The sequence below is a fragment of the Dromiciops gliroides genome, chromosome 3 (genome assembly GCF_019393635.1).
Source record: "Dromiciops gliroides isolate mDroGli1 chromosome 3, mDroGli1.pri, whole genome shotgun sequence".
Lineage (NCBI taxonomy): Eukaryota > Metazoa > Chordata > Mammalia > Microbiotheria > Microbiotheriidae > Dromiciops > Dromiciops gliroides.
In genome coordinates, this window is record NC_057863.1 from 84,313,123 (window position 1) to 84,329,506 (window position 16,384).

The following is a 16,384-nucleotide window of genomic DNA, read 5'->3' on the forward strand; positions in this document are numbered from 1 at the left end:
ATACACAGTGTGACCTTGCTCATCCAAATGGTGGGAACAGCCATGTTACTCTTACTGCCACCATATGGGATCTGGACCACCTAGGGGGTCAGGAAGAGGGCAAAATGAAAGGAAGGGAAAAAACTTCTCTGTTGGCTGAGGCTCTTCTCTTGGATGACACATGGAGTCTGAGTGGCTCAGGGATTGGGGGAGGGGCAGAGGAAAGGGATAGGAGGAGGATATCCCCATTTGTTGACACTCTGTCTTACAGAACACAGTAGGTATTTGATAAATATTGATTGAAATTGCATTTCTGGAATTTCACCAATTTGATCATTTATTATTTAAAAAAATTTCAGTTGGAGTCGTAATAACTTTATCTTTCTCAACCTTACAACAGTTGGTCAACCTTAAAGCCAGTTCAGACTATATGTATCAGGATTTTAAAATGGACTAAGATATTTTCCTTCCTGCTAAAGTTATCTTAAAACAGGAGTAGGTATTTGTTAGTCCACTCCATTGTTTCAGAGCTCAGTTTGAGTTTTCTCTCTAGTTGTAGGATATGGTTGGATAGCTTTGTAATATTATCACCTTTGGAATTTTTCACCTGCACATTCCACAACTAGGTGATACAGTGGATAGAATGCTAGGTTTGTAGTTTGTACCTTAGATACTTACCAGCTGTGTGACCCAGCGCAAGACATTTAACCACCATCTTCCTCAGTTTCCTCAGCTCCACAATGAGGATAATGATAGCCCCCACCACACAAGGTTATGGTGAAGATCAGATGAGATATCTATAGAGTGCTTAGCTCAGCTAGGTGGTGCAATGGATAGCATGCCAGGACTGGACTGAGGAAGACTCATTTTCATGAGTTCAAATCTGGCCTTAGACACTTACTAGCTATGTGACCCTGGGCAAGTCACTTAACTCTGTTTGCTTCAGTTTCTTCATCCATAAAATGAGCTGGAGAAGGAAATGGCAAACCACTCCAATGTCTTTGCCAACGAAACTCCAAATGGGGTCATGAAGAATCGGACATGACTAAGCACCAATAAATGTATGTTCCCTTCCCTTACATTATGTTGAAATCCAAATGAACCTTTTAGCAAAAAAACAAAAACAAAAAAACCCCAACAACATCCAGAAGCAAAGTGTGATTGCACTGATTGGGAAATGTCTGAGGAAACTGTGATATATGAATGTTACAGAAAAAAAATAATTATAATGGATATGAGAGACAAATGATGAAGATGATGAAGATGAGTTACCAATATAAGGAATTCAGTGGAACAAGGAATAATTTGTAGGACCTGATGTAAGCAAAGAAAACTGAATCAGGAGAATAAGATACATAATAATGTATATATTGATTATAATAATGTCAATTAAAACAGCGCTAAAAGGCCTTTGGATTCTAATTACTTAAAACTTCTCTTAGTACAGCAAAAGAGGGGTTACAGGTAAAGAATGTTGCATACATTGTCTGATGAAATTACGTTGTCAGTTTTACTTAACTATTTTTATTGCAAAAGAGTGTTTGTTTGGGGACTAGGAGTTTTATTGAGAAATTATGATCATGTGAAGAAGCATCACATTGTTATTTTTGCTTAACTATTTTTCTTTGTTGCAAAAGAGGGTTTGATTGGGGGTTGGTTGGGGGAAGTATACAGAGAAATTACTATGGTGTAAAGAGGCATCAATGAAATTTGGATTTGTAATAGAGAACCAATTCATTTCACCCTTAATTATCACCATATTGCATTTCTGCTTTATGTGGGACATATAGCTTTCTGTTAAAGTAAAGTCTTGGAGCTATAACCTCGAGTGAAATGATCCCCAACACCACCTCCTCCTGTGCTATGTAAACAATGTACAACAGAATCAGAAAATTATTAACAGGCTGTAGGACTTGGGTGTAGTAGGAATAGTGTGGTCATTTGATGATGACACCATGACAAGACTGAAACTCATGGAACTCAAGAGAGAGAAACAATAGCCAGTGGCATGTGACATGAAGACAGGAGGAAGTAGTGTGTAGCATCAGAATGGCATAGTGAGGAAAACATTTCAGCTCTGTCAAGAAACTTACCACAACAATCATTCCCACTGCAATAAGCTCTTGGAGGCAGATGGTAGAGTGACAATAAAATAGTAAAACATCAAGAACTGCCAGGGAATATAATGTGAGGAATTATATGTGGTTCTGGGCTTTGAAAAGCAAGCAGCTGCCTAGGTACAAAAGAATTTTGGTGGTTTTTTTTTTTTATTGGTCTGGGGCATGTGGAGGGGAAGGAAGGGGAAAATAAATATTTAATTTATGTTCAATGTATTCTGAAAATAAAAACCTGAAGTGTTTCAAGTTAAAATTAATTATAATATTAGGACACTAAAATAATATAATAACAATACAATAAAACAGTGATCACTATCCTTCTGATGCAGTGATCTCACTACTGAGCACAAACCCCAAGGAGGACAAAGACGGAAAATAATGAGCTACAAATAAAACATATCTCCCCTTTGGGGAACAGTTGAACACATTAAAGTAAACGGTACAATGGAATATCATAAGAAATGATGAAGATGAGGAATATGAAGAAACACACAAGGCTTCTATAAACTTATGCAGAGCAAAGGAAGCAGAGCCAAGAGAAAAATAAACATGACTCCAATAGTGTAAATAAAAACAATATTAAAAGGCAGTTTAATTCAAATTAATTAATTGCAATGGCCAATCTTAGTCCCAGAGAATAGATAATATAATGGGTTTCTCTCCTCCTCAGCAGAGGGACAAAGGGATTATGGGTATAGAATGCTGCATAAACTGTTAGATAAGGTAGTTTCCCTGGTCAGTATTGCTTAATTGTTTTTCTTTGTCACAAGGGAGGGTTGGATTGTATGTCTGCAAGGAGCTACATGGAAAAATGACTATGATTTATAAAACAAAAGGCATTATCTTTGCCTATGACTAGTACATCTAATTATTTCAGAAATTATACTTAACAGTGGAAAAGTATACTACAGGTAAAATGTTAAAATGCTAGATCTAATTTGAATATAAAATGTTGATGTAATATATCAGAATTGGAATGAATGCATTAAAAATGGGAATATAAAGGCATTAATAAAGATGTTTAAAAATGAACACTTATTCTTCTCCTAAAAATCATCTTTCGTTTTTAAAAAGTATAATAGCTTAGAATTTGTTGTGAAGAAGTAGGAGAAAAGTAGAATACAATGGAATTTAATGCACACAGTCAACTAAGATTTAGTCACAACTGCTTTAGGGATACCTCCACTTTAGGAATAGCACTAATCCTCTAACTAAACTTTTAATGGAAGTTTTCCACTGAATAATTTATGTCACCTGTCCTAGTTGGCATCAAGGATATATCAACTACAAGGAAATGACCAAGAGATTGATTAAAATTGACTTTTATCTGAGGAACTAAATGACCAAAAAAAAAAACCAAAAAGAAACCCAACGATAGGGCTCTAACATTAACCCCTGCTGTTTGGCTTCTATCAGATAAGCCCCAGTGAATTTTGCATTTTCAGGAACTTGGAATTAACAAAGGAAGTGGGTTAATGTTTTCAAAAGATTAAAATATTGCTATTTCATAATTTTCATTTCTTTTTTTCTCTGCTTTGAGTGAGGTGTAATGAAGAATGCCAGTCAAATAGGTGACAGACAGAATCAGATTTTTAATTTAGGGACCCTGATGGAAAGCATGAGAAATTTTGATATCCTAGTTTTTTCTCCATGAGCTTCATTGGTTTGTTTTAAAAACAAAACAAAAGAAAACAAAACATTAAATTCTGACATATGCAGATGGACAGGGCAAACTTTCCAGATCATCTGAGTGTATTACTCTAAAATCAGTGCCAGTGCCAGCTGTGTGTGTGTGTGTGTGTGTGTGTGTGTGTGTGTGTGTGTGCTGATAAAGGGTTTTTTCAAGGATAGGAAGGGATATCAAAACAATGCTTCCTCACTAAGGAAGATGCTGGAGACTTATGGATAACTGGCAGCAGGAGGATGAACTGGTGTATATCTGTAGCCTAAGAATGTGTGGAAGAAAACTCACTATAGTTCAATTATAGCCGTAAACTAGTTGACCATTCAAAATATCCATTGTGAATGAAATGAAGAGCTTCCAAAACATCATGTTTGACAGATTATTATTATGGCCTTATGACAAAATGAAAGTATTTAATGAAGTAGCTTTGGAACTCTGATTACTTTAAAAAAAAAAGAAATAGCTGGTTTGTTAAAGTTTATAGAAAATAGTTCCTTTTAGGTAAACAAATGGCAAGAATTTAAGATATCTAGTATATATTTGTATACACAAAAGACTCAGGAATGTATTGCAATCAGCACAAAGGCATCCATACATAGAATCATCTGAGTTCTTAAGGGGGGGGATGGGGAGGGAGGGAGGAAGAGAATTTGGAACACAAAGTTTTTAAAAACCAATGTTAAAATTTGTTTTTACATACAACTTAGGGGAAAAAATTCTAAAGAAAGTAAAAAAATTATTAAAAAAATAAAAAATAAGTAGAAGCATCAATCAAAGGAGTTTGACCTAATTATTTGTAGACAATGCTAGTCTAACATTGCAGAAAGTTTTGGATAATATCTATAACCATTCAAAAGAGTTTGGCCTAGCTATCTACATAGGACAGAGTAAGAAGGTGAAAAATATCTGTTATCCAGGGTAAAATATGCAGTTGGATGAACAACCTGTAGAAATATGCATATCTATCAATCATCTATCTATCCATCTGTCTGTCTATCTATATATTTCTTTCTTTCTTTCTATCATCTATCGACCATCCATCCATCCAGCCATCCATTTATCCATCCATCCATCCATCCATCCATCCATCTATCTATCTTGGACAAATACTTGAATTGAACAATGAATGGAGCCTAGCATTGAAGAGGTCAAGAGTAGACAAAATTGTCTTTGGGAAACTATAAAACTCTCTTAAAGATTCAAGCTTCTCCATGAAATAAAGGCTGACCTTTTCCACATAAATATTATTTCAGTGTCCAATGGCTCTATGTCATGGATCACTATAGTCTCTGAAAAACTGAAATTGAAAAGGATGATGGAAAGGCTCATGGCAACATGAGCAGGCTGCAACATACTGTAAACAAAGAATTATGCTGAAGTATAAAGGATACCATCAAAAATGTATGATTGAAAAAGATGATCTGGTCATGTCATAGGAGCATCAATGAAGAGCTAGTGTAGGGCAACTAGGTGGCACAGTGGATAAAGCACTGCCCCTGGATTCAGGAGGACCTGAGTTCAAATCTGGACTCAGACACTTGACACTTACTAGCTATGTGACCCTGGGCAAGTCACTTAACCCTCATTGCCTTGCAAAAAAAGAGCTAGTGTGTTCTGTTTGCATCCTTGTCAAGAGAACATGATTCAGGTTACTAGCATGTTGGGTACTAATAGTGTACTAATAGGAAGAATGGGTGTAAGTTGAAGGATCAGCAGGCATGAGAGACTGTGATCTGCATTACCGAAGTAGTTTGAAATACCTATATTAAAAAAGCTAGGGGACAAAATGGATAGAATGCTGGACTTCGAGACAAGGAGACCAAAGTTCAAATTCTGTCTCAGGTTCTTACTACCTATGTGACCCCTAGGTAAGTCTCATAACCCATCTCACTCTCAATTTCCTTTGCAGCATTGCTGAGTTTCAAATGAAACAATATAACTATACTTTGTAATCTTAATGTGTTTATATATCGCATATATGTATATCCTAGCTGCTGTTGCTATAACTACTACTACTTTATCTATACAGATAAATGTGTGTGTGTTTGTTGTTTTGATTGTGCTAGATTTCATTTGTCTCTGTAATTATCATCCACGGTATCTTTAATCAAAGAATGGCAATGATATTACTGGAGATCTTTGAAAAAATTGAATGTCCTTGTCATCTGTTTTGTACATGCTATAAAATAATTCTGGTCTGGTCAAGGGAAAATCAGTAGCAGTGAGTAAGACAGAAGCTAACTGGAGAAATGAATAAGAAATCTGAGAGGGGCAAGATCTTTAGGTGGGGATGAAATGCTTGTAAAGTGACCAGAAGATGACCAGACAGAATGCTTTGGGGAGAATATCCCAGAGCAGACAAGGGTGCATATTTTCCTCATTTCAAGGTTGGCCATGCATTCCTACTTGGCATCTTACTGAAGGAAGACAAAAATATACACAGAAACAAAAGTAGCATGCAACAAAACATTACTGAAATGTTAAAGTGGAAGTGTAGCCTTATGGTGTGTATCCTGCTCCGGACACAAATGTATTCAATGCTGAAAAATGGAGATCAAGCTTGGAAAGCAAATTTACTTTTAAGCTCCAAGGAAGTGTGTTAGCTGTTTTCTTCTTCTACCCTAATTCAGCATTGGTATGCTGCTTCTCATTACAGAGGCAAGTCAAAGGCAGCTTGAGATGTTCCAGAGAGAATTTTTTTCTTCCTAAATAACTTATGCAATGTGTGAGAGGACAACATAATTCCTGGGAGCAAAATGTGGTGTGAACGGGTTCTTGCTCACCTACAACCTTGGCAAATGCAGCGTTTCTCTGGTAGGGAATGCTTTGTGCTGCCATCCCCCCAGAATATATATTACAGTTTTTCTCAGGCCACTTCTAGTCTACTCTTCCTTAACTCACAGGTAGCCTATTTTCAAGTCCCAGGAGTATTCTAATAAAATGGAATTGCCTTTTTAGTAGGTGTAGTATTAATGTTCTGTCACTTATGGATCAAAACGATTTCATTTTTCAAATGAAGGATCCAAGGGAATTAAGAGATTGATTTTCTGAGATAGCTCTTGAAAGATGATTAAAAGCAGTAATATAGATACATATATATAAGTTATATATTAATAGTATTTCCTTTATTTAATTGATATTGCTTCATCAGGAGGACATGTACTGCTTTTCCAGCAATAAGAATCATGAGATCTACAGACAGATATGGAAGGGACCTTAGAGGTCAACATGTCTAATCCCCTCATATTACAGATGAAGAAACCGAGGCCCAGAAAGGCGGCTCACCCAAGGTGATATACATAGTGCCTGAGCCAGGATTTGAACCCAAGGTACTCTCATTTCAGAGTCACTATATTTTGTACCATTCTGGGCTTGTGCTTTTTTATCCGCTCACATGAGCCTGGTTGTACTTGTGAATGAGGACATATTTTAAGATGCTTGCCTGGGCTTAGGGCTATGCTGCAATAGAAAGTTTATTGGCCCACACGATCGATCAAATCTTGGTCTCTTTAGTGCTGTGCTCTCACCAATGGGATCCGTCAGCCAGCCACCAACAAAGCTACAGATCATATCTACATTGCCATCACGGATTATGAATCTGACTCTGTGATGGACAATCTCAGTCTTTAGCCAGAAGCCCAGGCTTGGGTCCTAATGGAGAAGGAATTACTTTTTGTGCTCCCAGGGGATAAGACTTCTCTGAATGGCAAAATCAAAGCTTATATGAAGACATAGTGTGTTGAAATGACTGTGTAGAGAAAAGCTTGGGAACAAACAGATCAGTTTTCATGATGTATTTGCCTCCCAGCTTTATTGGAGCCAATATTTCCAATGAAAAGGAGACAGTTTGAAAAAATACCCATAACTGGTCTCACATTATCCTGGCCTTAGAAATAGCCATTTGCATTCTCATTCAGGAAAAATAATTTGTACTGAGCAAATAGAAAAGGATGCTATGTTGATTTCCTTTGGTTTCTCTTTAAAAGTAAATTGGTAGGGGCAGCTAGGTGGCGCAGTGGATAAAGCACTGGCCCTGGATTCAGGAGGACCTGAGTTCAAATCTGACCTCAGACACTTAACACTTATTAGCTGTGTGATCCTGGGCAAGTCACTTAACCCCCATTGCTCCGAAAAACCCCCCAAAAAACAAAAAAATAAATTGGTGGTGGTAGTGGTGGTGGTGGTTGTACTGGTTAAAGTAGTTTTTCTGGTGAATGTTTGAATGTTTGATGCTCATTTTAAAGGGGAGGCACTTATTTCCAAAACTATACTCAAAGGAGTAATAGGCGAAAAAAATCTTCCAAGTACTAAGAAAGGTCTTTTTTTTTCACCATCCAGTGTACAAGAGTATACTGCTTTTTCCATTATTTTGAAAGTAGGTGTCAACAGACTGCATGCATCCATTTTAAAGATACTACTCCCCCAAATTCATTGGGAAGCATTTTCCTTTTGATTCTGTTCTTAGACTTTATGGACAAACCAACATGCTGGGGTATATTTTGAATGCTAATAAGGTACATACACTAACAAAAGAGGCTCCAAACAAATTCATTGAACACTAAGTTTCTTCCAAGGTTGGCATTTCCTTTCAACTGAGAGAATTATCACAATTTTTAATTAAAAATTTAACTTCATCAATATTTTAAAGCTCCCTCCCTCTTTTGTGCAGAAAGGATAAGCTGGGATGTACTATTCTTTAATTCTGGAAAAGGGAGACAATGTGCCTCAATTAACTATAGAGTTAAACCTGAGGGGGGAAAAGCATCTCTGAAACAAGGAAAATGTGCTGGATATTTAAACAGAAAGTGCATCCTTCTATCCAAGTTAGCTGAGGTGATTAGGAAACCCTTCTATCTCTTAGTACCCTCTTTTCTGTATACTCAATCATCTACAGATTTGAGAAAGTGCTCTGGGATTATTTTGAATTTCCTTTTTTAGAAATTGATATCGTTAATCTAGTCTTATCTTCCTCATTAAAAAACCAAGAAACCATTCCAATGAACTCTTTCTCATATATTTATCTGAATTCTGTTTCCTCTCCACTGTGGCTACTACTGGTTGCCAGGTAGCAACGAAGGTCTGCTCACACGTGCATCTAATCATTGCCACCATTGTGTGGATGCACTTTTTGTCAAAATTATTTTCATTAGAAATTGAACAATTCAGCTATAGACACATCCACTTTGCTGGCAGGATTTTTCTTTTTGTCAATTCACACATTCTGATGATAGATACAGCCCCACAGAATACCGCAAATATGATCCTTTTTGTCAGAAAACTCCCTCCCCCAGTGTTTAATCCTAAAACTGACTTGTTTATATTCAACTATGATTTTAGCATTTCAGTGCTTATAAAGTGAAAGCAACTATTCTAGGCTGTCTGGCGGACTTTATAGCTGATAATTGTTAGGTTAGATCTCTCTGGAGATTTCATTTGCTCTTGCCTGGAACAAGTCTGTAGATCCATGTTGTCCCATCCCTAGTCAGTTTCACAGTAGTGTTCTGAAGAGAATGAGAGCCATGTTTCTTGGTCAGGAAAGCATTTGGGTATTTCTAGTTCTTTCATTAAAACACACTACTTTCCATCTGACTTTACCACAATCAATAGACCTCTTTTTTTGTGTGTGTGTGAGGCAATTGGGGTTAAGTGACTTGCCCAGGGTCACACAGCTAGTAAGTGTCAAGCGTCTAAGGGTGGATTTGAACTTAGGTCCTCCTGAATCCAGGGCCGGTGCTCTATCCACTGTGCCATCTAGCTGCCCCAAAAGACCTCTATAGTAAAGTGTAGGCTGCTTTCCCATAAAGAACTAAACCAAGTCAAACCCAAATAACAATGTCAAATTAGGAAAATAGGAAGAGGAGCAAGGAATGAGGGAGAAAGAGAGAATACATACAACAAAGACAGAACACTTAAATACATTTAGATACAAGGGAGACAGTTTTGTTTACGTGTTTTGATTTTTGCTTTGGACAGTTTACCCATTCATTGTTGAAAGTAATTCTTAACTAGTTTTAGGATTTCACCCTACCACGCCCCACACACTTTTGGAGATCACTGTGCAATTTATAAAAGCAGATGGTTATCTGGGCTACTGCTTGTTCTAGCATCAAGGATTTAATTTTATTTCTTAAATTATATGCAAAATTATGGCCAACACATTGTCCTCCAGTGAATCAAAGAAGCGACTACATTTCTAAGCAAAGACTTGGTTCAGATGCTCAGGTCAGAGAAATAGCATTTTTTAATGAGTCCTCACTCCTTTTAAAAGGTAAGATATTCTTTATGTTTCCAGTTTTTTCTTTCTGAACTAGCTTCCTTATTTCTTTTTCTAGCTCCCTAATTCACACATGACAGAAGTTGAACTGTAATCTATGAAGGTTCCCATTTTGTTATGCCCTGCTGATATGAGATCAGAATTAGTCTTCATTTAAAGGATAAGAGGGAAAACCTTTGAGAATTTGATCTCATTTTCTAGGGTGTCCAGTTACAGTATAAATGGATCATGTTATGATAGGACTGCCAGGCAAACTTTTCCATCATGGTTGTGTTCATGTGTGTGTGACTCTTAAGAATATGTGCTCCTTAGAGTAATATTTAGCTATTGCCACCAAGAATATGGTCACAGAATAATTCAAGTCAGTTTCATGTTACTCTCCTGTGGGACCCAGGGTCAAATTTTACCCTTTGCTACTAACATTAAGCTCCAAGGTCAAATTCTGCTAGTAGATACTCCTAGGCAACTTTCTGGACAGGGGATTTATTATGATCTTGTCTCTGGACCTGATGCTCTATGCTTAGTGTCGGTTTTATAGTGATGGTTTAGGATTTCCGTTCAGCATCCAATATTCTTGCTGACATGTTCAATTGCAATGACATACTATTTTCTTCTTGCAACGCCCACCCCCCCAAGTGTTTCAATTCTTAACACAGTTGTGAAGATGGTGCCAAGGCTGCAGCAGAAGGCAGTGGAAGGAAATTATACCATAATCCCTCATTTAAGAGCCTGTTTCATGCAGATTACTCAAAATGCTGCAGTTGGGGGTGAATTGGCAAAGGGAAGATGCCTCAGTGATCTACCTGGGTAAGGATGTACATTGTCTTTCCATTCCCTCAAAGCGGAGGTTGTATGAACTCCCATCTGGACTTTTTCCAGACACCTGTGGAGAGAAAAGTAATTAGAGATGAAGATCAATTATAGACCCTGGTTACTGACAAAGCATCTCAAAATGATAATCGGTGCACAAATGCTGCTGATGCACGCCAAAAATCAGCCATAGCAAAGCAAAGGCACAGGATGACTACAAAGACTGACAATGAACCCATAAGGTACCTAACAATAGACTCAGTTCTTCTAGGCAAAAATTGGGATCCAAGGAATTCCCATTCTCCATAATCTGTCCTGAGATTGAACCCAGTATTTGAAAACTTGGTTTTTACCCAAGGAACTCTTATTTGGCTAAACGGAAGTCAAACCAAGCATCAAGGCCACTGCCTTCAGAAAAACCTCATTGGCTACCATGGTTGTTACTGAATTTCCTCCCTTTTGAATTCTATAGCATTATCACCTCTATTACTCATATTTAATTTGTTTTCACCATTTCTTTATGCCGTATTGCTTGTTGCCCTTTCATGCTTCATGTTGCCTTGTTGACTAAAAGTGCTTGGAGGACAGAGATGTCTAATTCTGTTTCTTCAAAAGCACTCCAGCACAAAGTTGAACATATAGTGAATGGTCCAGTAGCTTATGATAAATTCTAATTGACTGATTGACTGAATAATTCCCTGTCCTCTTAAGCCTACAAATCATGAAGACATATTTATTGAAGGTCTAGCTATGTGCCTGGCATTGTGCTGAGTGTGGTGGAAGATTTCAAAAGAAGTATAAGGCAGCTATTATCTGCGAATGAGAAGATCAGAAGATAAGATGATAGTAAATAGTCATTAATATTATAACAGTGGTAGCTAACATTTAGATATTGGTTTAAGGTCTGCAAAGCTCTTTACATATTGCATCTCATTTGATCTTCATAAAAATCCAGTGAAGTAGGTGTTATTATCATTCTCATCTTACAGAGGAGGATACTAAGGCTAAAAGAGATTAGGTGATTTATCCAGGGTCATATAGCCAGTAAGTTTCTAAGGATATAAGAGGATATTTGATTTCTTCCTTGTGAGTCTTCTCTTCAATGAAATAAATTGCAACTATTTTACCCCTTCATATATAAGTGTTTCTGAGTTTCTTTGGACAAAAAAAAAAAGTCATCACCCTAAGGCAAATCTAGTGATGAATCTCTCTAATATCAGTTGATTCTTGGACAAAAGATATGTAGTCCCCAAAAGCCTTCTCAGCATGACAGGCCAGGCCAGAGTTTATGTTCTGCTGGCATAGCCTATGAGAACCCAAGGTTAATTCAACATCACACTAAGGCATCAGGGTGTAATTGAATTGATACAGATAATAAATAATATTGGAATTCAGGGAAAGGAATAATTAGCATCTAATAAGCTTCATGGAAGAGAAATTGAGGTGGGCCTTAGAGGAAGAGTAATAATCATAATGATAATATCATATTTATGTTTTATTTTAGAGTTTATCAATTACTTAGGTAGCTATATTCTCATGTATGTGTATGTGTATATATATATATATATACACATATTTATATATTCAAGCACACCATGGAACTAGTGCTGCTACATATATGTTTGTATCTTTGCATGTATTACACATGTGTGTATATGTATCAGATGTTATAAACTGTTTACACTCACCATGCATCTTTCCACTTAGGCTATTTATATTTACTTACAATTTAAAATTTCAGCATACGTTAAACTAAAGTATTTGCTTGTATTATGGAACTTTACCTAGCTAAGGTTCAGATAGGACTCCTTAATGATGATGAGAAATAGTATGATGTTTTAAAAAAGAATACTGCATTTAGGATCCTTGGACCTTGGCTCAAATCCTGGCTTTGTTACTTATTACTTGTGTGACTTTGGATAAGTCATCAACCTTTCTTGGATCTGATTTCCTCCTCTGTAAAATGAGAGGTTTTATATAGATTATCCCTTTCAGCTCGAAATCATCATCATTACTGTCATTGTCATCTTTTTTGTCATTGTTGTCATCATCAACAACCTTATGTAGCATGTTAAGATTTACAAAGCCTTCTCTCTCTCTCTCTCTCTCTCTATATATATATATATATATATATATTATCTCATTTAACTCCAACAACCATCAGATTGGAGAGATTAAGTGATCTGCCCTATTTCACACAACTAATACACCACAGGGTCAAGATTTAAACTCAGTTCTTTCTGGACTCTATATTCAATGTTCTGTTCATCTCATGGATTCTCTAAATACTTAATTTAGCTTTATATGTCAGATGTCAATGTTCTAATTGTACTGAGCTTGGTATGACTACATAACTTTCTCAATGAAGTCCACAGAAATTGGAGACTGCTTTTCTTTTGTAGGGTTGATCGAATACTGATCGAAAACATAGAGATGAACAAGTAGTCTACTGAATTTTCCATCAATATCTGGAGGCTGAAAAGGCATGATAGAAGGACAATGAACTGGACTTGGACGCAAGTAGCAAGAAGAGGCTGGGTTGGGTCGCATTTGAGAACCTGTGCTGTGCTTTCAAAGCTCCTCAACTGTTCATTGTTGTAGAAATGAATTGCTTTTATATCAATAGTTCAAGTGTATTATAAAGTATTTATGGGTTTGAGCATGTTATCAATGACAAGTTAAATGCGAAAAGTTTCACAAAAGACATTTTGGAGATAAGCATGAAGAGGAAAGGCAGTTGGTGAGTCACTGAATAAGAGTGAGAGACAACAGATAGACAGCCAAAGTGGTATATTGATACCCTCTATGGCACTGTTGTCAAACTTAAAGAGAAACATCCTAGTCTCTGCATATTGACCTTGAAAACTACAAATTAACATTGTCTAAGTTGTATTATATTTTTAATTTTTTGCTAAACATTTCCCAATTACATTTTAATCAGGTTCCAAGGCTATACTAAGAGAGCTTTCCAGGCTACTTGTCTCTGGACACTTCTGCTCTAGATAGTAAAAGAATGAGGAAAGCTTTGAGAATTTTAGGTAGATCCAATGTAAGGGATATATGGGAAAACATAAATATGCAAGAACTACAGAAGGATGAAAAGGTGTCCAGGGCTTATATCTACATTAATAGAGGGAGTGTCTATACCAACAAAATCACAGACTCACCAAAGTCACATCTTAATGAGTCAGTATCTCATTCACAAACTCTAAGATTCTTAAGTATATGTAGATAATGAACAACTCTTATAAATGTATTCTTAACAGGAGCCAAACAGATGTTAAGGATAGTAATGAAAATAGATTATTTTCTTCAGTTTCATTCATTTTCAACATCCTAATTAGAGACAGTGGCCCTATAAGTTGTTGCCTCGGTTATAAAAGATTACATGAATGATTTCCAAACTCTCCAAATTGGAAGCCATCTGAGAGACAACTTAGTGCAACTTGTACCTAAATAAGCATTTCTCTCCTTATATACCTGAGAAGTAGTCATTATATCTTTGCTTAAAGTCTATCAGTCAGAGAAAACCCACTGCCTCCAAAGATATCCCACTTCACTTTTTAGATACTTTTATTTGTTAAGAAATTTGTCTCAACAATTCTGAATTTGTGGGACAGCTAGGTGGTGAGGTGGATGGAGCACTGGCTCTTAAGTGAGGAACACCTGAGTTCAAATCCAACCTCAGACACTTACTGTGTGACCCTGAGCAGGTCATGTAACCCAGATTGCCTCAAAAAACAAAAAGAAAAAAAACACAAAAAGAAAAGTCTAAATTTGCCTTTTTGCAACTATCAACTACTGCTTCTAACTCTTCCCTCTGAAGACAGCCATTATGCCTTTCCTAGAGCTGAACACAATACTCCAGATGTGGTTTGGCCAGGGTGGGCTACAGAGAAACTATCACATTTCACTTCTGTACTCTTGGACCTCATGTCTTTTATTCCATCTTAAAATTCAATTGGAATTATTTGGCTGCTAAAATACACTCATATATTGACCTTGCAGTTCATATCCTTCAAGGACTTTTTCAAATGAATTGCTGTCTTCCCAAAGAAACTCCATTTTGTACCTAGAAAATTGTTAAGTAGGGTACTAGAGATTGCCACTTGCCAAAAAGATACCTGGCACAAGAAGAAGAGCAGACAAAGCTAAAATAGATAAGTGCTTTAGGAGGGGGTGGGAGAAAGAGGAGGCATACAGGTATCTATAGGCATGGTTCTTTTTTCTCTGCTGTTACCAACAAAAGTTAGGGTTAGGCTTGCTCAAAGGAATTAGGAAGGAAATTGTAAAGAACCTTTCCCCCCCGCAAAAAAAGTCAGAAATTCTAATCCATTGTAAGTAGAATTATTTTAAGAAACACTTTATCTCACTTGCTAGCCTCCAACTGTTTTCTTTAAAAAAAAAAAAGAACAACAACTTGGATGTAATGCCTTAAATATACAGTTGAGAGAAACAATCTTGACTTAAGTCATAACAGAAACCTAGAATTTTTCCATAACATTGTTATATTAGAACACACAATCAAGTTTCAAATATATTTATCTTTCCATCAATGATGTAGCTTAAGAAGTGAAATGTTCAAAATAACTTGAAAGGCTCGACTTGGTGTACTTTCAACATGGCAACCCTACTTGGCTGGATTATAAGAACTTATCAGGAGGGCTCCATGTAAGGTATGAATGTTGAATTAAGAAGCTTTTAGTCCATGGGAGTCCTCCCAATTCCATTCACTCAATGTATGCTAAAGGCCTGGGTGTTAAGAGCCTTGTAAAAATGAAGCTATTAGTCTTTTCTCCATAAATGTAAAGAGCTTGCTGTTTGCATTCAGGGATCCTTACATTAGTATGTATTTCTATCTTGGCATTGCTAGAATCAGCAGTTTTATAAAGCAATATAGTGAGAGGCCATTTAACCCCCCTATTTCCCCCATTTGCAGATTAATGGCAGAGGGGAAGATTTAATGCCTTTTCAAACATTTTTAACAATTCATTAAAAAAAAAGAATAAATCACACAGGGTTTTTGGAAAATGTCTGATTGTAAAAAAGCGGAAACAATTGAAAATTAACATGTTTTTCACGTTCTACAGGTTGGAACACATTTCTGCCAATCTTGTAATTTATGCACCGTACGTCAATTTTGCTGAAGAGATTTAAAAGCTGCTGTGATGGAAAGGCTGTGCAGAGAGTTGCAATAAGGCTTATTCACCTGTACATAACATCCTCATTTACAAATATGTCTTGCTCAGATCCATTACAAAAAATGAGTCCCGTGCTGCCAGATACATCATAAGATTAAAATCCATGGCATAACATTTTAGAGGCTATTTTGGAAAAAGTGTATTTCATTTAGTATTGGTAGCTTGCCATTGCAAAGCAGCAATTCATGCACCTGCTGTGGAAAAAGCTTCTTCTGAAATACCTTGCCCTAACCCAACTGAACTGGATGAATTTTAGGAAAGAACTTATTTAAATAGAGTTAAAGACTTTCAGAAAATAATCAGCTCATCTTGGAGAATA

At 36.6% G+C, this 16,384-nt stretch overlaps 1 protein-coding gene across 1 annotated transcript in view; it reads right to left on the minus strand.

Annotated features, from left to right (window-relative positions):
• Positions 1 to 16,384, minus strand: part of PARD3B (par-3 family cell polarity regulator beta) — a 1,353,776-nt gene that overhangs the window by 63,928 nt on the left and 1,273,464 nt on the right. The window contains exon 22 of the mRNA XM_043998182.1: positions 10,858 to 10,937. Coding sequence (XP_043854117.1) covers positions 10,858 to 10,937 — 80 coding nt within the window. The remainder of the gene's footprint in view (positions 1 to 10,857; positions 10,938 to 16,384) is intronic.